This window comes from Corapipo altera, unplaced genomic scaffold (assembly GCF_003945725.1).
Source record: "Corapipo altera isolate COAL_440 unplaced genomic scaffold, ASM394572v1 54, whole genome shotgun sequence".
Lineage (NCBI taxonomy): Eukaryota > Metazoa > Chordata > Aves > Passeriformes > Pipridae > Corapipo > Corapipo altera.
In genome coordinates this window covers 8,286,384-8,305,537 of record NW_020884902.1, presented here as the reverse complement: position 1 = coordinate 8,305,537, position 19,154 = coordinate 8,286,384, and the positions used below count along the sequence as shown (strand labels likewise).

The 19,154-nt window shown below is 40.5% G+C and overlaps 1 protein-coding gene across 1 annotated transcript in view; it reads right to left on the bottom strand.

Annotated features, from left to right (window-relative positions):
* Positions 1-571: 571 nt before the first annotated feature.
* Positions 572-19,154, bottom strand: part of LOC113950528 (vesicle-associated membrane protein 2-like) — a 52,607-nt gene continuing 34,024 nt past the window's right edge. The window contains exons 2-5 of the mRNA XM_027650437.1: positions 17,185-17,299; positions 13,714-13,872; positions 11,698-11,749; positions 572-9,581 (exon numbers count right to left, since the gene is read on the bottom strand). Coding sequence (XP_027506238.1) covers positions 9,565-9,581; positions 11,698-11,749; positions 13,714-13,872; positions 17,185-17,299 — 343 coding nt within the window. The 3' untranslated portion in view covers positions 572-9,564. The remainder of the gene's footprint in view (positions 9,582-11,697; positions 11,750-13,713; positions 13,873-17,184; positions 17,300-19,154) is intronic.

The window sequence follows — 19,154 nt, the reverse complement described above, 5'->3', positions numbered from 1 at the left end:
TAGCAGGGGGAGAAAAGCAGCTTCCAAGTCTTGTCCCTTCAAAGGATTTAATTACTCATTAGGAATAACCTTGGCAACAGTTACCCTGCCCCATTAATCCATACACAAGTGGCCAGCACCAGCTGCTTCAAGGTAAAGCAGAAGATAACCCTGCAAGAGAGTCTGTTTTCCTCTCACAGCAAATCCTTATTGTCCAATGTTCACCAGACTGGTGAACTAACAGTATTTCATGGCATTGAGCTCCCTGAGGTAACTGTGCCCTGTTAAAAGGAAACATGTTACCATTGAGAAAGTGAAGAATAAGGTGGAATGCACTAAACACATGCTTCCACCTGCTCCTCTTCACAATTCCATGGTGGTTGTACATTTCTGGACAGAGTTCACTATTGTTTATACAACAGAAGTACATTTTTTCTTTTCTATTAGACCGAACATATAAAAACTCGGTGTGAATTAGAAAATCTTCATTTCCAGAAGCCTCTAGCACGTAACATAGAGAGGGAACAAAGCTGAAGCTGCTTAACTGTCCCTAATCTGTGTGTATTGGGAACAGAATGATGCGAAAACCAACTTCTTAAAACAAGATTTATTGGCACAAACATACATGTTACAAATGTCTATGATATTCTTGGAAAATATGTTCACCACTTCAAAAAAATCACTGTCCACAGAAAAGTACAGTAATATCAAACTTTGTAAGTCATCACAATTTTAGCATCAAAATGCATGCATTCATCTTTTATAAATGAAATTCCACTGACCTCCAGGTAAAGCACTTTAAGAAATTTCCTGGTCTCCACAACATTATTTTTCCTCTCCAGATAGCTCCAATAAGGTGTAAATCGAATGTTTTCATTAGAGGCACAAATCACAACTCCTTGCTCAGCACAGCCGAGACTGAGGTGAGAGATGCTGTTCTCAGCACAGGCTTTCAGGTCCTTTCTGAGTGCATTACTACAGAGCTCAACACTACTGTGTGGCCTTTGAAAGAATGTAATTAGAAATTTGGTCTGGAGTTTGGGTTTTTAAAAGGGCAACTGAAAACTTATTTCACACTATTCCTATTACATGACATAAAGCTTGAAGAATTACAAGGAAAGAGGTAGAAGAAAGGCTTTTGTTTTGCATTGCCATTCCATCAGCATTTGAAAGAGGGATGGCATTGCCAAGGTGACTTGTGAGAAGAAAGAGTAATCTCAGTACATCCTCTTCTTTCTTTGGTGCCAGTCTAGGTTTTGCCACTGACCTCAGAGTACAGAACAAGACTTACCAGATGTCCTGAATCTGTCCTGTTCTCAGCTTCAGTGTCAGAGAAGCAGGCTCAGATACACAGAGGGGAGAGAATGCACTGATTTCCTCAGTGTGATCAGATGGCTCAGTCCAATGTCAATAAGAAACAAAGAAAAGTTCTTGATGTCAATGGAAGTTCTTTGAAAAATGGGGTTGCACTTACTCCCACTAGATCTGAATTTGACTCTAATCAGTTCAGTGCACAACAGAAAAAAAGGCAAAAATATAAACCACGTATACTTATCAAGGTGGATACTGCACTTTTATCACCACTGGGAAGGCCGAGAACATCTTCAGTGGCGGAATTTGCTGTGGAATCCTCAGCCTTGGAGATTTTCAAAACTCATCAAGACAAACCCTGTGCAACCTGATCCAACCTCAAAGGTGGCTCTGCTTTGAGCAGGACATTGGACCAGGCAAACTGCCAGGGGTCTTTCTCTACCAAATCTTTCTATCATTCAGTGGAAAGGCTTTTCCTTTCCTGAATTAGGACACAGCACTGATTCTATATCAGACCTGGATTTAGTAAGGCAAAATGAGGGTGGTTTTTTATTGTGTTAAACAGAGAATAGAAATTCACTATATGCTTAAGCACATATGGAACTCACTTCCAGAACAGGGCATGCCTTGCTCCTCACTCGAGGCTGGCAAGTGTGAAATACCCCAGTGCTGAATTGATTACATAGCACCTCCAGAGGCTGCTCTTCTGTGTCAAGACTCCAGCATGTATCATTAAGGAAAATACTAATTAGCTGGCTATGAACTAATTTCCTGCTATGAGTATAACAAGGTTATAATAAGAGTTCATATACTGCCACTTAGAAAACTTTTTATGCTGCAAAACAAACTAAAGGTTGCTCAAAGTACATACTGGCTACATTTAACCTCTTTCATATTTGGGAAGAGGCAAATGCCTGTCTATGTATAAGCACTTCTTTCAGAAAGGGGGAGGAAAAAAGAATAGGAGTCATCAAAGAAAAATTTAACCTCTACAACAGTTGGTGTTTTCCCCCTCAGAATGTATTTTTGCAACAGACAAAGCATGTTTTCAAGTCCTGCTCATGAGTAGGAGGCACTAATTTCTAATCTTTCAGTGATGCTGATAAGTGTAAAGTGACTAATATTTTACCACGTATGTGGTCGGGGGATGGAGGACATTTCATTTACAAGAAAAAATAACGATGTTTTTCATGACAAGTAGTGGGCTATCTGTAATATTTTATTGTGCAGACCCGTGACTGTGTCGTAGCAACACTACCATTTTACTGTTTGGGGAAAAAGCAAATGTAACATAGATTGAAGTAAGCATTTTTAACGAGAAAAAAATATTCTTTCATCTATAATTAGGCTTTGGAAGCTAATTATTTGACCATTTGTTTAGCTGCTAATTCCTTAAATAATAGTTAAATAAAGTAATGGTTAAACTCTACACCCATGGTCTTTACCATACATTTCTACTTGTATTCAGAATATTTTTTTCCCTTTAAGCTTCATGAAAGACTGACCTTGCATTATTTAGTAGCTTGCTAGTGGCATGGTAGACACACTGACCACCGAATTTTTGGTGTCAGCCAAGACTACTTTCACTAATAAAGAAATTGTTGCAAACTTTCAGGTCAATACTATAAAAATTAATAGCTAAACTTCTGAAAAAAATAAAGTTTATGCATTGTGCATCTATGAATTTGTAGCTCCATTATGTGTAGTATCTCAATCACTGATCTTACAAAAAAAATAATTGCAGCTGCCATTATTTGCTCTGTCTTTAAACAAACCTGTAATGTATCAGGGGGAGAAACTGATTTAAGTCTTTTAAACTTTTCATTACAGAAAGCTTGGACCACCACCATGTGTTCACATGTACATTACAGGAACGTAGTGGATTCAGCAAAGTCATTTTCTGTCCTCTGCTTAGACCATTTATTGGTGGACAAGTGTAAATACCAGAGTGGAATGAGGGTAAGCAAAATAATCATGCTGCGTCAAAAAGATTCCATTACAGAGACCTGTAGAACAAAGTGGGCACTGAGGGTGTATTGTTACTGCACCAAGTGCTCTGAAGTCCTGTTTGACTGAAGTCCTTGACCACTTCTGCAGCATGTCTTTGGATACTCAAAAGGCATTCTCTGCAAAAAATGTTAGATCATCCTTCCTGCATATATCTCCTGCATTTTCAAGGAAAATAACCTTAACCATCTGTCGTAGTTCATTTTAAGTAGGTAAATTTACTTCAATAGATGAGCACCTCTTAATTTTAACATACAAAAGGTGCTCTTAGGTAGAGCCACTTATAAAAGGAGTTTACTGAATGTTGGCTATATTTCACTTAAACCATTTCCCAATTTACTATATTGTTATTACCACACTATCCTTATTTGCTGTTTCCTCTCTTTTCAACAAAACTGATGAAATTATTGTTACAAGAAGTGTTAAATACATTTAATTAAAATTCCAGTGATACAATTTAAAGTAGTGGAGTAAAAATGCTGTTGTCTTACAGCCAACAACCTTCTTTTGTATCATGTAATTTTGAACCAAATTAAGACCCAGGATGCATATTCTGCCTCCAGTGTTCTTGTCCAGAGAGTGAAGGCTGGTTTGAGGACAGCAGGGCATTATGGGGAAGAGATTCTGCTCCATTCAAGGCCTACCTGAGCTTGGACTGAGCTCAACAATAAGAATGTGGCAGAAGACAGGGAGTCAACTGAGAGGGCAGAACAATCCTGGCCCCAATATACCATGTTCCAAATACACTACACTCCAAAAACATGAAGGCTTTCTAAGAGAACAAAGAGAGACTCGAATAATGAAGAAACCAGATGCTGTGAGAAGAGCTAAAGAATGGAGAAGGGTTTTTTTCCTAATTGTCTTTGTTGTTTTATATGATATTTTCTCTTGGAGAACAAGTACTTTGCCCTTTTAAACTTATAGCACATGGCTTCTTTGGTTGAATAGTGTGTTATGTATGAACCACGAGGCTGTATTCATGTTTTAAACCGTACAGGTTATGGGTTTTGCTTTGGAGAGTTAGTAGATGTGATACAGTCATGACAGAATGAGGTTACTGCAGGAATGACTCATTGTTGAATAATCAAGTGTTTACTCCACCGAAACTGCATGTAACCAGACTGCCACAGTTTTTCTGCTTTATTGCAAGATGTAGCTTTTAAATGTCAATGCATCAGAAAGGAAGGTAAACTCCTTGGGTGGCTCAGATATCTTTTTATGCATGTGTTTAAAGGCAGAGAGTCCTATGGTTCTCAATGGAGAAAAAAAGCTATTGAGCACATCAATTTTGACACATATTAATGAACAGAGGAAGGGAAGCCAGCTGAAGAAAACAAAATCCTTTCCTGAAGTGGAAGTATTTCTGAAGGAGACCAGATGCAGAAAGAACAGTTAATGTAAGGTTCTGTTTTGATTGTTTCACACATCCCAACCTAGTATTCCTCCTGAAAATAATGTTACCATTTGAGAAACCTTCAGCCAATCATTCCTCTAGCTCCAATTCATTTTTTTCAAACTACTTTCTTCAGCCTTTTTTGTTTTGCTTTTAAAGAAGGTAATTGGAGGGTGCTTGTGCTTCGTCTTCCATGAAGAAACACATGCTCAAATGTATCTTGTCTGGCAAGAGGGGCCTAAATCAGGTGAGAGGAAGAACTGGCTGGAAGAACATCTCAGTCTTCTGACTACAGTGGGCCCAAAGGTTATGATCTGTTATGGGTCTAAAGTTCAGGTCAAGAAAAAATCCAGAGCAAAGAGACTTTGGTCTCTTTGAAGCCTTTCTCCAATACTCACTGTGTACATTGGGAGGAAGCCCAGTGCCTTATATGGCTGCTGGTTTAGCCTTCTTCCGTGTTTAAAGGGCAGGAGAAGCAGGACTGAGATCTAAATCCTGGATCATACCCAAGTGCTCTCTAGTTTATTTGTGACGGTCTGGCACTAACATATGCAATCACAGTGCTGTCATTAAAAAATAATAGATTATATGTATTCCCACTCTGTGGATAACGTTCCATGGAATAGAGAAAAATTCACTCTGTAAAACACGAGAGTTGAGTAACATCTGAGCTTCTAAAAGTTCCTGAAATTTGAGTCTGCTGTGGTAGATGCACATCTCCATTTTGAAGGCATGCTCTAATACTGATGTCAAGTCAGGAACTTGCTCTTAAGAGTTAAAATTCAATGTATTCAGACAATAAGTAGTCCAGCTGTTCATAAAATTAAAGTTATGTGAAGCCCTGCCAGAGGAGCAGTGACAGAAATGAGACACAGAAATGGTAGAATTTCAAAAGGTCTTGCTACTCATACAAGATTGTGGCTGTTCTAATTCATTCCTTGCACAGTTAATACTGTCCTGTTCTTCCATCATTGTGAGTGTTTAAGTCACTTATTGCAGATCACAATTTAAAAAGAAAAACCTCCAAACAATTGTTTTACTTGTCTGAACTGTTCCAGGGCTAACCTCATCCAGGTTCCAATAGAATGAAAGCGCCAGTTTTAAAAATACAACTGACTACATTTCTAAATCAATTCTTGCCTTACAAACCCTAGGTTAGAGTCAGACTCTTTATCAGATTCTCCCATCCTCCTTCTAATAGTATTGGATTACACTGGACTATGTTGGATTGACTGTGCTGTTACATAATGTTGTCAAGTGAAAATCAGGTCAAGCACTTCGTATGGGTTCCACACTACATTCTCCTGCCAAGTAACAATGTTTGTAGATTTAAAGCAACTTCTCTGTTACTGCAAGGTAAACTAAATTAGAGAGGAAGTGTAATGCCCAAGCAGGACCTCACTAGCCTGTGCACAATGGATGCAAATAGCACATCCTCAAGCTCAGATGCTGACACAGGATCGTTGCCAAGCCAAACAGCAGCCATGGTACAGGCACTGACCAGCTCCCAACCACCTCCTTTCAGCAGTGCTGTGTCTGAATGGCAGCTCGTGCTGTACAGCATCCCAGATGTGTACAGCTGGATGGCCCAGAAAGCAGAGGAAGTGCTTCTTATAAGGATGGAATATGCAAATCTAAAGCAATGTCAAACTGTGGCTAAAGCTATCAAAAGCATTGCTTCCAACCAGAGGAGTCTTCGGTTCAGTCCCCAAAGTGGCAGTCAGAAACCAATGGCCTTGGAGTCCTCTGAGGGTTTGCTGGGGAGTCACTAAAAGGAAGCCTTTTTGTGACTTTTTAACCAGCCCAGGGTGAGAGTCTGGGCAGTATTTAGTGATGAAGGGCAGCAGTTGAAATTCTACCCAGTAATTGAAATTCTAATCAATGCTGACTGAACAAGAATGAGTTAAACTTTTCATGGAAAATTTACTATTACAGGTAGGCAGTCGTAACTGCACATTTTAAATGCAGAGGCAGTGAGTAGAAAGCAATCAATCCTGGCTTCAACACACATAAGATCTCCAACTGTGTTTATATAGATTGTCCTCTGCATCAGTCTACACATATGTGATGCTGTTGCACAACCCATGACCCTGAACAGTCCTATATTACCATATGCTCCTTGGTGAAGATTTAACCCTCTGCAGGAGCAGTACAGCTCTGGGTCTGTGTTTCAGGGAAGGACACACTTGTTAATGATCCCTGGTCTGAATCAGAAAGGTTACATGGTTTATCTTACCAATTGCAACCAACCTCTACAGCACAACTAGTAGCAAATATTGAGCATTCATGAGCACACTATGTGCAACCAACTTCAAAGAGTTAAACATATTAATTTAGCATATTTCATTAGCAATCAGGAGGAAATAGTCTCTTCACAAACATTTTACAACCCACCAGAGGGTAGGTTTCTTGACTGGGTTCTTCCTTGCAAATTCTCACTAAGGTTTAGGAGTCATCCTCGTTAGTTACAGTTTTGAGAGATAATGAGTACACCTGCCACAACCATCTCCACCTAAAGCTCCTACTTTGATTATTAACTTTCTTCATCTACATTAGCTAGGAGGATGTAAGCTTTGCATCCTTGTAGCACTTTCACCACAGTTTCATTTGGGAACTTTGCATCTTTGTAGCTAGAGGATTCAAACTCAGGATGTGTATTTGCAGCCCTATCATCCCAGTAGTCAGTTCGGGCTCTCAGAGGAGAAGGAACATCTACATTAAAACTCTAAATCAGCCTGAAACCTTACTGATTGTACCAGCTCCAGGGAAAGCTGTCTTCATCTCATGTGCCCTTTCAGTAGAGAAGCCCTGTGAGGATTAACCCATGCTCAACATGGGTATGGGTGGAAGGACTCACCCTTAGGAGAAAATTCTTTCATATCAGCTATCCAATTATCTTAGTAGTTTAAAAGGTTTCCTGAAGTTGGATGGCTTATTCCTCTTCCAGTGAAGGCTCGATGATAAATAGTACTCAGCTGTGTCACCTCATAGAGTCAGGTCCTTCATGACAGCCAAGTTTTCTGTGTGGCCCATGAGGATTTCAGAATTGTTTCTGTGCTTACCCAGCTGAAGGACTGAAGTGAACAGGGCACACCACCGAGTCCAGTGGCACATTAGTAACTTTGAACCTTCACTTTCATTAAGACTGTGGCCACTTACTACTTAATGACACAAAACAGTGCATGTGACTATGAAGTAATAAATATATAGGGGAAAAATGCAACTGGAAGCTTTCAGTTGATCATTATTTATTCTCTCTGCAAATTTCTGCTTAAGCACAATTTGTATATAGATTCACTGCAACAAACAGGTCTGGGTCTCTATGTTTTTAATCTAAACCCTATCAAGAGAGAGACTCCAAGGTGGAAATATTTACACTACTATTATCACCATTTCTATTCCCTAATTAAATTGCAGACAAAAACCCCCTCAACCTACCAAATTATTTTTATTTTATTCTATGAATTATTTTTAGAAATTCTGAAGGAGTTACCCTAAAAAGACCCTTTCTGAATTGCCTGGCTCAAAATTTGATAATTCATTTTTAGTTTGGTTAACTATGATTGAGCTATTCAGTGTTTTAAAAAGATAAAAACCCAAGAAATTCACAAAAGCGTACAAGAACTTTCTCTTAAGCCACAATATATAATTTCTTTTAATTACATCAAATGTTAGTTTAAACTAATTGAGTATGATAGGTATCTCAGCTGAGCACTTTACAAAGATGACACTATAGTTTATGAACTATACACACACACACAAAATCAATTTTTTAAAAGCCTATTAACACCACCACTCTGAACAGTGTTTCTTTGCCTTCCTCTTCTCCAGGAAAGCTTTGCTAGGCACCTTCCCTTTCTCAGCCTCACTCTACTATTCCCCCATACCTTCTTCTTCCTGATTTTTGAACGATCCTCACAGTGGGGACCATTCCTGCACACTGGTGCAGAGGTAGCTTCCTACAGCTGTGCTGGGAAGCCACCGACACCACCAAAGCTGTTCATGTGGTTTAAGTCAGGGCCTAACTATTGGGGTTTGGCATTCATGGGAGTCCCATGAAGCCTGACAAACAGTGCCTTGAGTTTTTAGCAAGAGACTGTATCTTAGTCATCGACGATGCTTGTGTTATCATTTTTACACTTCACTTGTACTAGCTAATGCTTTTTAGTTGTCGTAGAGTTTTCTTTCTGGCTTTCACATTGAGGCCATCTTGGTTGTTTGGAATATCATAAGGTGTTTTCCATAAGGAAAAATTTAAATCCATGGAAGATAACAAACTAGTCTTATTTACTTTCTGCAGGTAATGGTTTTAGACTTGGATACTACAACTAATCTCAAAAAATCTGTGTTTGGTTAGCTAAGTTGAACTATGATATCTTACATGAGTACTTGCAGGTATCACTCTCTTCAGTGGGAGTAGCAGATACTTCCTCAAAAAGTTACATCTGACAATGGATTTTGCCATCCAACTTTAGGTGCTCAGATTGAGAAGGCCCTAATGTTTGCTGCAACCTTAGGTTTGGGTCCAATGCACCTGACAGTGTCCCTTTAAGCAGGAGCTTCCCCATAACTGTATTCTCTGATTCTGAGATGTTTTAGGATGCTTTTTATATACTACAGTTTCTGAAGGTCAGTGCATACACATTTTAAGACACAGTGATAAGACAGTGTATGGAACTACTTGGCAGTATTTAGCTGGTACAGTTTCTTGTGGAAACAACAGAATTCCAAAATACACCACACTGAATGCTTATGGGTTATTACAAGCAAAAATCCCAAGACACCAGGAATTAAAAAGCGGAGTTCAACAAAGGAACACTGATATTGTCAGTTGATATGAACAAAGTTGTGCCAAGTCTTCCTTCTTTGTTTTTTCAAGTGGAGAAATAAACTGGGAAACAAAGCAGAAGGAAAGAAAGATTAAAAAAAAAAAAAAAGACAAAACCCAACAGTTATTACAGAGTTACTGTTGTGCTTTATCTTACAGAAGTGTGCGATGTCAGAGAATTGCAAACATCTTTAGCAGATCTTAGTTAAAAGAGCATAACACATCTTACACACAGTATTCCTTCCTAGGGGAAATGAGGATGCTTCTCCCATGTCAGAAGGAGTTTGGAGGGGAAACTGCAGTGGAAAGCAGGGGAGACTGTGGCTCAAAAGACAGAAAGGGCAAGGACAGACAGTGATGGTAGCTGCCATCGTCAGCTCCAGCAACACCTGCAATGCCATGGGTTGTGTGCCTGCTTTTCCAGGGCCCCACTACCGGGATGGCAGAAAGCCTGGCTTGGGCCATTTCACCACACACGGTAGCTCATTGCTGTGAGGAATGGCTCAGTTTATCTGCACCCATAGCCAGCCCTGCATAGAGGGTATGATCTTGTTCCCATTCAAATCAGAGACTGGAAAAGTCATGCAGGACTTGTCTCTGACAGCACTAGGATGCTTGATGTCTATAGGATTTAAACATACTTGAGAGCTACTGTAAATAAATGCAGCATTGAGTTCAATACACAGAGTCCTTCCTGAAGCTGCAGGCACTATTACAGAAGAATCAAAAAGACTGGAAAAAGAACTTGAGGTCCAGATACATTTAAATCTCACTGACCTTGCACTAGATCTCACTGTGGTGAGCCATGACCTGGGTTTAATGATGAAACCCAACCTAACCCATGTCAAACCTGCTGTTTCTTAACTTACCAGGACAGGCATCCAACATTTAAAACAAGGAGGGAAACTATATTATTACTTATATATAATTTCAGTCTTAGCTTCTAAGGAGGAATTATGAGCTATCTTGACTGTTTTTTTACTTTCTTGTTAAGATACACACAGTGGTCAGTGATATACACAGCAATTAGTTCAATGGCTGCACACCTGTCTTTCCAGGTTGCTGCTCTAGACTGCAGAACAAAGGCCCATCTTTCTCTTGAAGCCAGTTGCCTTCAGTACCCAGTTAATATAGTTAATTAATATGTAACCATTTCTCATTCTTGCTGTATCAGTGTTATGAAACCCTAGAATTATTCTGGGTCACTCTGGTGCCAGCATTCATAAGACTAATAAACTGTCACATGTATCTCATTGCATTTAGTCATGTTTACAGGTGATTCTGTAAGCCTTCTTCAGAGAAGCAACAGAGGAAAATGGAAACACCCTGAATACAAGGCATGTAATTTGAGAGTTGGGAATTAACTCACATCCACAGTGCTGGTGAATCCCTTCTGGGTTACTAGCTGGATTGTCTAACTCAAGAAATCTTCCTCTTAGGAGTTAATGCCATATTCCAGTTATGTCACATAACAGCTGTTGCTAACACAGAGGTTACATAAATGAAATGTTCAATTACTGTCATTACAAGATCCCTGGGTCCCAACCAGCACGACTGCTATTATTCATTCATAGCTAACTTTCCTGTAACAAATATGTGGAATGAGATATCTTTTGAGAAAATAAATCAGTAAGACTTTGGGCCATCTTTTAACAACATTTTAGGCATTCAAGATACAAAGGGATCTTCAGAAGCACTAACATCTCAAATTCCAGCTGATTTGGTGGGAACTAGGCACCTACACACTTTAAAAAATTCATCAGATGCCTGTTTGCCTGTGGGGCTTCACCCTCCTTTTATAGGCATGAGGTAATTCAAATATTACTGTTCTCAGTAGAAAACACAGGACTGTGGCCCTCATTGTAATGAAAGGAATATCTCTGAGACTGCATAAAAATTTATATAAAACATAAAAAGGAAGTCTTTAATCCTAGGAAAAGTTATGTAACATGCTAATGTAAAAAAACATTAAATGTCAACAAATTCTGCCTATATGTGTCCAGAGAGTTTGCAGTAACTCTTACTATAAAAGCACGATACTAGAAGGGAAATTTCACAAATTAATCAGTTTAAATATTTTATATCCATTTTTTTGTTTTGATTTAGTTTTTAATATAGCAGCATTTCTTAAGTCACAAGCTACTGAGATCATAAATGAAAGAGAAAATTAATTACTCACTTATAATTATAATGAGAATGACTGCGCATACTACACCAAGGATGATCATCATCTAGAAAAAGAAAGTTATAGGAAAGAAAAAGAGAAAGTCAGGTTTTCGCATGAAAGACATTAACCCCTCAATTTTTTTGCTTTTACTTAGTGACTCATTCCTCATACTTTTAATTCCTGAAAAGACTCACTGTAACAGACTGTTAAGGCCCCAAAGTCAGTGTCAGTTTGAAGAACAGCTGACCACCAGCAATGGTCATAAGCCTCTTTCAAAGCTAGTCAGTTCTTGCCTGTCAGCTAAACATGCAGTGACCAACCTCATCCATTTCCAGCAGTAAAGAAAAAGTACGTTTCCGAAGTAAAACAACTCCAAAGGTGATTTAAGTGACTGGATTCACTCATGGCATATACCACTTTATACCAGAGTACCTTGATCACTCTTCCCCAGGTTCCCCGTGGCAGTGCAGAGGCAGCTGGAGATGTCTAATGCCTCCCAGCTGTTGGTGCTGCTCTGTGTACTTGCGCTGTTGGGAGAGGAAGCCCATGCTAACCAGCATGGTTTCCAGCATGTTCTCCTGGAAATCGCTCATGGCAAAGCAGAAATCCGCTCCCACAGGAATAGGTACTCAGAGGCAGCTGTGCACAGATCACACCAGCACTGAGCTGTGTGGGGTAGAGGCCCCCACACGAGACTTGCTGGATGCTAATGAGGCCACCAGGAATGCTGCAGTCCAGGTGCCATTATTACCCCAGAGAGAATGGAAAGACCGAAACCCAACAAACCTAAGCATGGCAAATCAAGGCCTCCATTCCTCATAATATGTGCCTGAAGGACAGAGCCAGCCGTTGGCTTGCAGGAGATTTTTTTTATTACTTCCCTCTCCTTCCAGAGTTTGTGAGCCAGAGGAAGGACAGGGGGATTCTGTTTGTCAGGGTAAAGCAAGAAGGGATAATGAGGAAAGGAGAATGAGAGTAGGTTTGAAGGTCTAGTGTAGTGTAGGTCATTGTGGGCACTGCAGTCACTCAAAATCTGTGCCTGTAGCTCCCAGAAGCCCTGCTTCCTGCACTGGGCAGCAGGTAGAAGAGGCCCAGAGGAACTGCTCACATGAATTTCTAACCTAGGTCCCCTTATTCCTGGAGTGTTTGTGCATGTAGTTTACCCAGAATATTTTGCCTTGTTTTACACTTTATAGCACTGTGGATTGAACAGACAAAGCAGACAACAGATTGGCAAGGGATACATGTGGGATTCTCCTCTGGGAAAAGGCAGGTTTATGTGGGTGGACACGAGTAGTCAGCAGCAAAGATTGAAGAGAAATGGAAATGGAGCTGAAATTTTGTCACAGTGTTAATGTTGGTGGTGCATAAGTAGAAAGAAGCAAGGGTATGGGATCTTGGATGAGTAAGAGGAGCTGAAGTTTGTGGCTCCAGAAAACACAAATACTGGAGGAGATCTGAAAAAGCAAGGGAGAGTGAGATTCCCTCTGCTCTCGGGAAAGGCTAAGACTTTGAAGACAGCAGAGAAGGTTGATGAAAGTCCTGCTCTATCCTAATTGGCCCCTCTTCATAAAATACTGTAATTTCCTTACTTCTCACAGCAGTTTGTGAAACCAAGTTGGGGGTTTTTTTCAGTTTGGTTTACAATCCTAATGGAAGATCCAGAGGTTGATGATCTCCCACAAGGACAAAGCTTCTTTTCTTCCAGTACTAGGATTCACTGCACCTGCTCAGGTTTTATCATTCACACAGGGAACATGAACTGACATGGAAAGCTTTCCCATCCCTATCTGCAGGCACTGACTGAAGGATCGAAATTTGTATCTACATTTTATATACTGCAGAATTTTTAGGTTCCAGTAAAGATCAAAGTTGCTTGACTTATGGAGCCCAGAGGGCAAGGCATGTCTTTCTCCCTTTGACAGAAAGAGATGACTCAGAGATGCCATCCTGCAGGCAAATGAATTAAATGCAAGTGAAAGTATTCCTGCCATGAAGTGATTCTCAACAAGAATTTATATTCTTTACCTTGCAATTTTTCCACCAGTATTTTCTCTTCAGTTTGGCTGCACTGGTTTCAAACTGTGAGGCACCTGCTTGCAAGGCATCTGCCCGGTTGTCAAGCTCTGAAAGCTTCTGGTCTCTCTCTAGCACCTTGTCCACGTTCATCCTCATGATGTCGACCACCTGCAAGGGCACAGCCTCACATGAGATCCCACACAGAGGAAAGCTGAAGGTCACTTGAATGTTCACACCCTGGAATATGACATATCATACCAAACCCAGCCATTTGCCATTATGATATGTGGTGGCAATTACCTGGGCAGTGCCCCAAACCCCTGCCTATGGAAACAACAGTGAGCACAAGATGAGCACAGCCACACTGCTCAGGTGTGATATAAAGAGACATCATGAAATACCAGAGTCAGATCCATTAAAGTTTTTGATTTCTTTTGGCCAACAAATATAGATACAAAAACCTGACAGAGACCAGTACCTCTATACTACAATTTTGTTGACTTCACTAAGAACAAACCATTATTTTCCTTATATATTTAATATCTTCCTTACCTGAACTAGTGAAATTGGCTAGATAAAGGCCACTCTAAAGGGAACTGTATGCATTTCCTCACCAAGGAATTTACTCATTCTGCAGATCTTTCAGGCAAGATGATTTCCCAGCCATAATTTGAAGTCCTGCTTGAAAGCGGAGGAGGAGAATATTTTACCTGAGACAATTCAGCCTGAAGTGTAGCAGGGAGCTCATCCCACCTCATTGGCCAGCCTCAGCAAACAAAGCATGCACAGCCAGGACACAATATTTTATACACTGAGTTAGTTTAAAATCCTCCTCTAGCAAGCCAATAACTCTAAATGGAGATCCTTTAGAGATTCATCACTAATGCAAATGTTAGACAGTATAACAATCTCAGTAAAGTTGTGTCCAATCATTCTAGCAGTGAATAAGTCTGTTGGTTTATTACTTCTCCTATGCTGTCATAAGGAATTCCATGTTATTTTTATCTAATATAATTTAACTATTACCTGCAAAAATCCGGAATTAAAAAGATACATTATTCAAATACAGTGAGATGAAAACTGGTAGTGAAAGAAACTTTGAAAGGACCAGCAGAGGGTTAAATGCTGTTTGAAAACTCAGAAGTTTTGTTTCACTTTTCTACCAAACCTTAAACAAAATCAAGTGTTTTGGTCAATCCAAATTTTCTTACTTGCTTTTCCAAACTAAAATCTTCCAAGCATTTAACTTCATACCAAATTAAAGAACAAAGTGTATTAATTTCTCAGCTAGCATTTTGCTGAATTTTCTCTTGGTACAATGATTTATAGTGAAAATTTTGAACTATTTGAAAATGCTGAAACAAAATAGTGTACTATTTGCTACCCATTCTCTCAATTTTTGTTTTGCCCATAACTATTTATTGAATCTAACCCGACTGCAGTGAACACTTGTCTAGATGAGATTGCATTTTTGTCAAATAAATAAATGTTTGTCTAGAATAAAACCATGATTGGGGCCTTAGAAGATGTCTAGAGAAATCAGAGGGGAAAACCCAGCATGGACATAGCTGCAATACAGTATCAGCATTGATACAGCATTAAAAACATCAGTCATTTTATTAACACCAAGAATATTCTCTGAAGCACAGTGGCGATGGTATTGTGGTTTCAGGCTGAGTGTGCCACACTCCTCCGTGGTGTCTGGTGCCACCTACAGATGACTTTCCCACAAGACATGGAAGAAAAAAGCAGGAAATATCTAGGAAGGTCAAAGCAACATTTACAGATCGGACTCTTAGGTATTATAAACCAGCTTCACCCCAGTGACTTCACGGGACTGAAAGCCCAGTGGCATTTTTCTCCCTTGGCTACTCTTATACTGTGATTTCCCTGTTGAACAAGGATCTGCTGACCATGTGCTATTAAACTCAAAACCCATACCAACTGCAGCCTCCCTCTCAAATGGGAGGCAAAAACCCCATGGATCCTAAATGTCACACACATAATCCTCAAATCTAAATCCCCTCATACTGGGTAAGAGTTCCTGCCAAAATTATGTCATCATGCTTCACAAGAAGACCAATTTGCACGGGTCTGAGTTAAAAGTCTCAGAATACAGAGTATCTTAAGCAAAAAGCAGGGGTCCACTAGCCTCACTGGAGCCGCCTCCACTGATCTGCTTGAAGAGCTCAATGTATCTGACAGGCATCACTCATTTTTAGACAATAAACAGCAATTATTTTTTATCTTTTAGGAAAAATTACTTTGCTGTCACTCACATAAACAATTATAGGACCACTATGATGTAACATGTTCAGGATAAGAAGTTTATTTCATTATTCTGACCAAAGACAGAAGCTGAAATGTAATATTCCTTTCCCCACTGGAAGAGACATTCCACTAACATCAGTGAAGTGAGTGTGATGTGAAAATCAGTGATAATGAGAGAACCTGGCCTGTTGCATGGGGTCTTTATATCACAAAGAAGTGTAGTCTGCTCTCTGATGAGATGGTGATCAAAGAGAGTTTAATTCAAGCCCGGCGCTGTTTTTATCCCCTAAAACCATGTGACCTTGTGACCAATGGGGTTATTGATTCCAGTGCATGTCCCCTGGGCTTCCCTGCCCTGGGTGCTTCCCCTGCACCCCTGGACACGCCTCCTACACTGGTCTAGACATTTCTGCTGCCAGAAAGTCCCCATTTCAGTTCTTCAGCAAAGAAAAAGTTCTCAAAAAGACAAAACCCATCATGACAGGTGTATTTAATTCATCTTAAGTAATGCATTTGAGTTGGATATTGTGCTCCTATACTGCTGGAATGCTCAAGGACTCCACCGATGAGCAGTGGGATGTTCACGTATTCCCATCACCACAGCAGTTGGAGGGGCACTGGCATTACAGCTGAGGTGTTGTAGGAATTTAAGGATCCCAGCTGAAACAGCCAGATGGTCCTTCAAGACCAACAAAAGGAGTGGGGATTTGTTAAAGATGCTGTTATGACATCACGTGTGGGTGCCTTTCTTTAGGGATAAATTGTGATGATTAATCCATAGAGCTCTGGCTAATGAACACAGCCCTCAGCTGCACAATTCTCTGACAAATCTACCTCTGAGAAGTCAAAGGTTGTCTCTGTGAAACAGTCTGTGAGATTAGTGTCTAACCTGTAGGAACATGGGAACACATTAAAAGAGCTGGTTCCACTATGATATATCCTCCTAACCTGACTGACTGGGAGGAATTCCCAAACTGGCACCAATGCCCACATTTATTCTGCAGAACTGTTACTGGTACAAGGATGTTTATACTCAGAATCTCACTTGTACTGCCTGGCTCCTCATAAATGCCATCTTTGATAAACCTCATTTCCCAGATCCACTGCCTTCAGACGAGTGTTGCTGGATCATGGAGAAAAGCATCTTAAAGAAAAAAAATAACCACAGCAACACTTGTGGTGAGCAACAGATCACTTGGAGCCACTTACCTCATCCACCTGGGCTTGTGTCTGCTGCAGCCGTTTGTTGCTTGACACATTGGTAGCAGGAGAAGGCCCTGCAGCCCCGGCACTGGTGGGACCTTGGGTAGGAGCTGGAGCAGACCTAGATCAAAACCAGAGAATATAAGTGATTGAGACCATCTTTACTTGTTCACTACCCCTTTCCTGGAACAGGTAAAAAGTACCTATCTCTTAAAAGAACTCTTCTGTTGTTTCAACCCATGTTTTCTGTTCCTGGATCACAACCCTCCTGTTCAATTCCTTCTCATACCACAATCAGCTTTTACACTGTTTCTTAGTAGGACTATATCAAACTCTTTCTCTCCCTTGCTGCCTTTTAAAATAGCAAACAATTCAGAGTATCTACCCTAAGTTAGGCCAATGGCCAAGCTGATCACAGGCCTGACTAGCAGGGCAGAGCTTATGTCTCGCTAAGGAAACACACTTAGCATTTTGTGTTAATGTTATAGGAGCCAGGGCTGTGACTCTGTGTTTCTTCGCAGTGTGCTGAGTGAAGCACTCCCCTGCTCTTTGTGTTTGGCTGGAAGTTAACTAAGTAAAGAAAAACAAAAGCAGGGGAGAAAGAATTAGAGGAGGCAATGGGGGTGAGAATTGCACACAGCATGGGGTTAGTCATCTCTGGCATTGTTGGTCACCAAATGCCACCAGAGCAGCTGTCCAGGCTTGAGCATCTGCCACAGATCCTAGGCAAATATTTGTAGCAATGCTGTGAACAGAGCCCTGGTTTCCTGCACATCAGCTCTTTTCTTAAGCATCCACACTGACTTTCCCCAGCTTGCTATATTACAGAAGACAAAACAAAGGTTCCTTAAAATCCAAGAACTGACCCGGTCTGTCTCAGAGTATGAGTTAGTACAGACAAATCAACCTGCTGGCCTGAACACCGTTTTTCACACCCAGACTTTAACCTGTGAAACCTGCCTCTCCTTCCAAGGGACCCCTGTCACTTGTTCCTGCAGAGAATTAAACCTTTCCTGAAGCTGCAGAGGAAATCCCTAAGCATGTGAACTGAAAAGTATCACCAAATCCCACTCATGCATTACCAATGCCTTCCCATAGTGACAGACTGAGAGAACACAGTGTTTCTCTGTGAATCATTCCCTTTTACATCCTGGGGTCTGATTACTGCTGCTGGAATTATGGCCTCATTAATACGCTGTCGAAGTGCTGAGGGGCACTAAAGTGGTTCCCCAAAGGTACCTTCAGCTGCAGAATTCAGTTTGACAGCATCGCCTGAGGGCTGAGATCCCTGTGGATAACACTGACCCTCAGAGGCTCCCAGAGATGGAGCAGCTGTTTGCAGACCTGCAGCTCTGCTGTAACTTACACTTCACTTTTTAACTGCGAGAATGACCTTATCAAGCTTTAGTTGCAAGAAATGGAGCCATCATCATTTGAGGACTCATCTATTTAAAAACATAAAAACCAGATGCTGCTACCACCTGCAATGGAATCACTCCATCAATGGCCATGGGCCAGCATCTCGACAGGATTTATTCTGAGTTGTTGCAAAGGATCAGAATCTGACTATAAAATATATCACACACAATGCAAAACAAGACTTCCCTGGAGCATCCACAACTTCAAAGGGAGTTCCTGGTACAACAACAGAGCTGAAATTGAAATTGTAAAACTTTGCAGTTAAGTACATAAATGGGCATTTTCCCAATCAAAGCAAGCAGAATTTTTTCACTGCTACAAAAGTTAAGAGAGCTCCTCTCTTGAGCTATGCACTGTTGGCATCCTAGAGACTACAGAACAGAAGTGTTTTTCCCTGCCATATAGGTTTGCTGTAAGCATAGCTTATAAAAGCAGAGGTGTTCTTGGTCAAAGCTAGGAGATAACTCAAAAGTTCTGCCATGTACCATTTCTGCCTGGTAACTGTCATCTTTTTTTTGCCCTTTCAATCTGCCCTTAAAATGGTTTGGCATACAGTA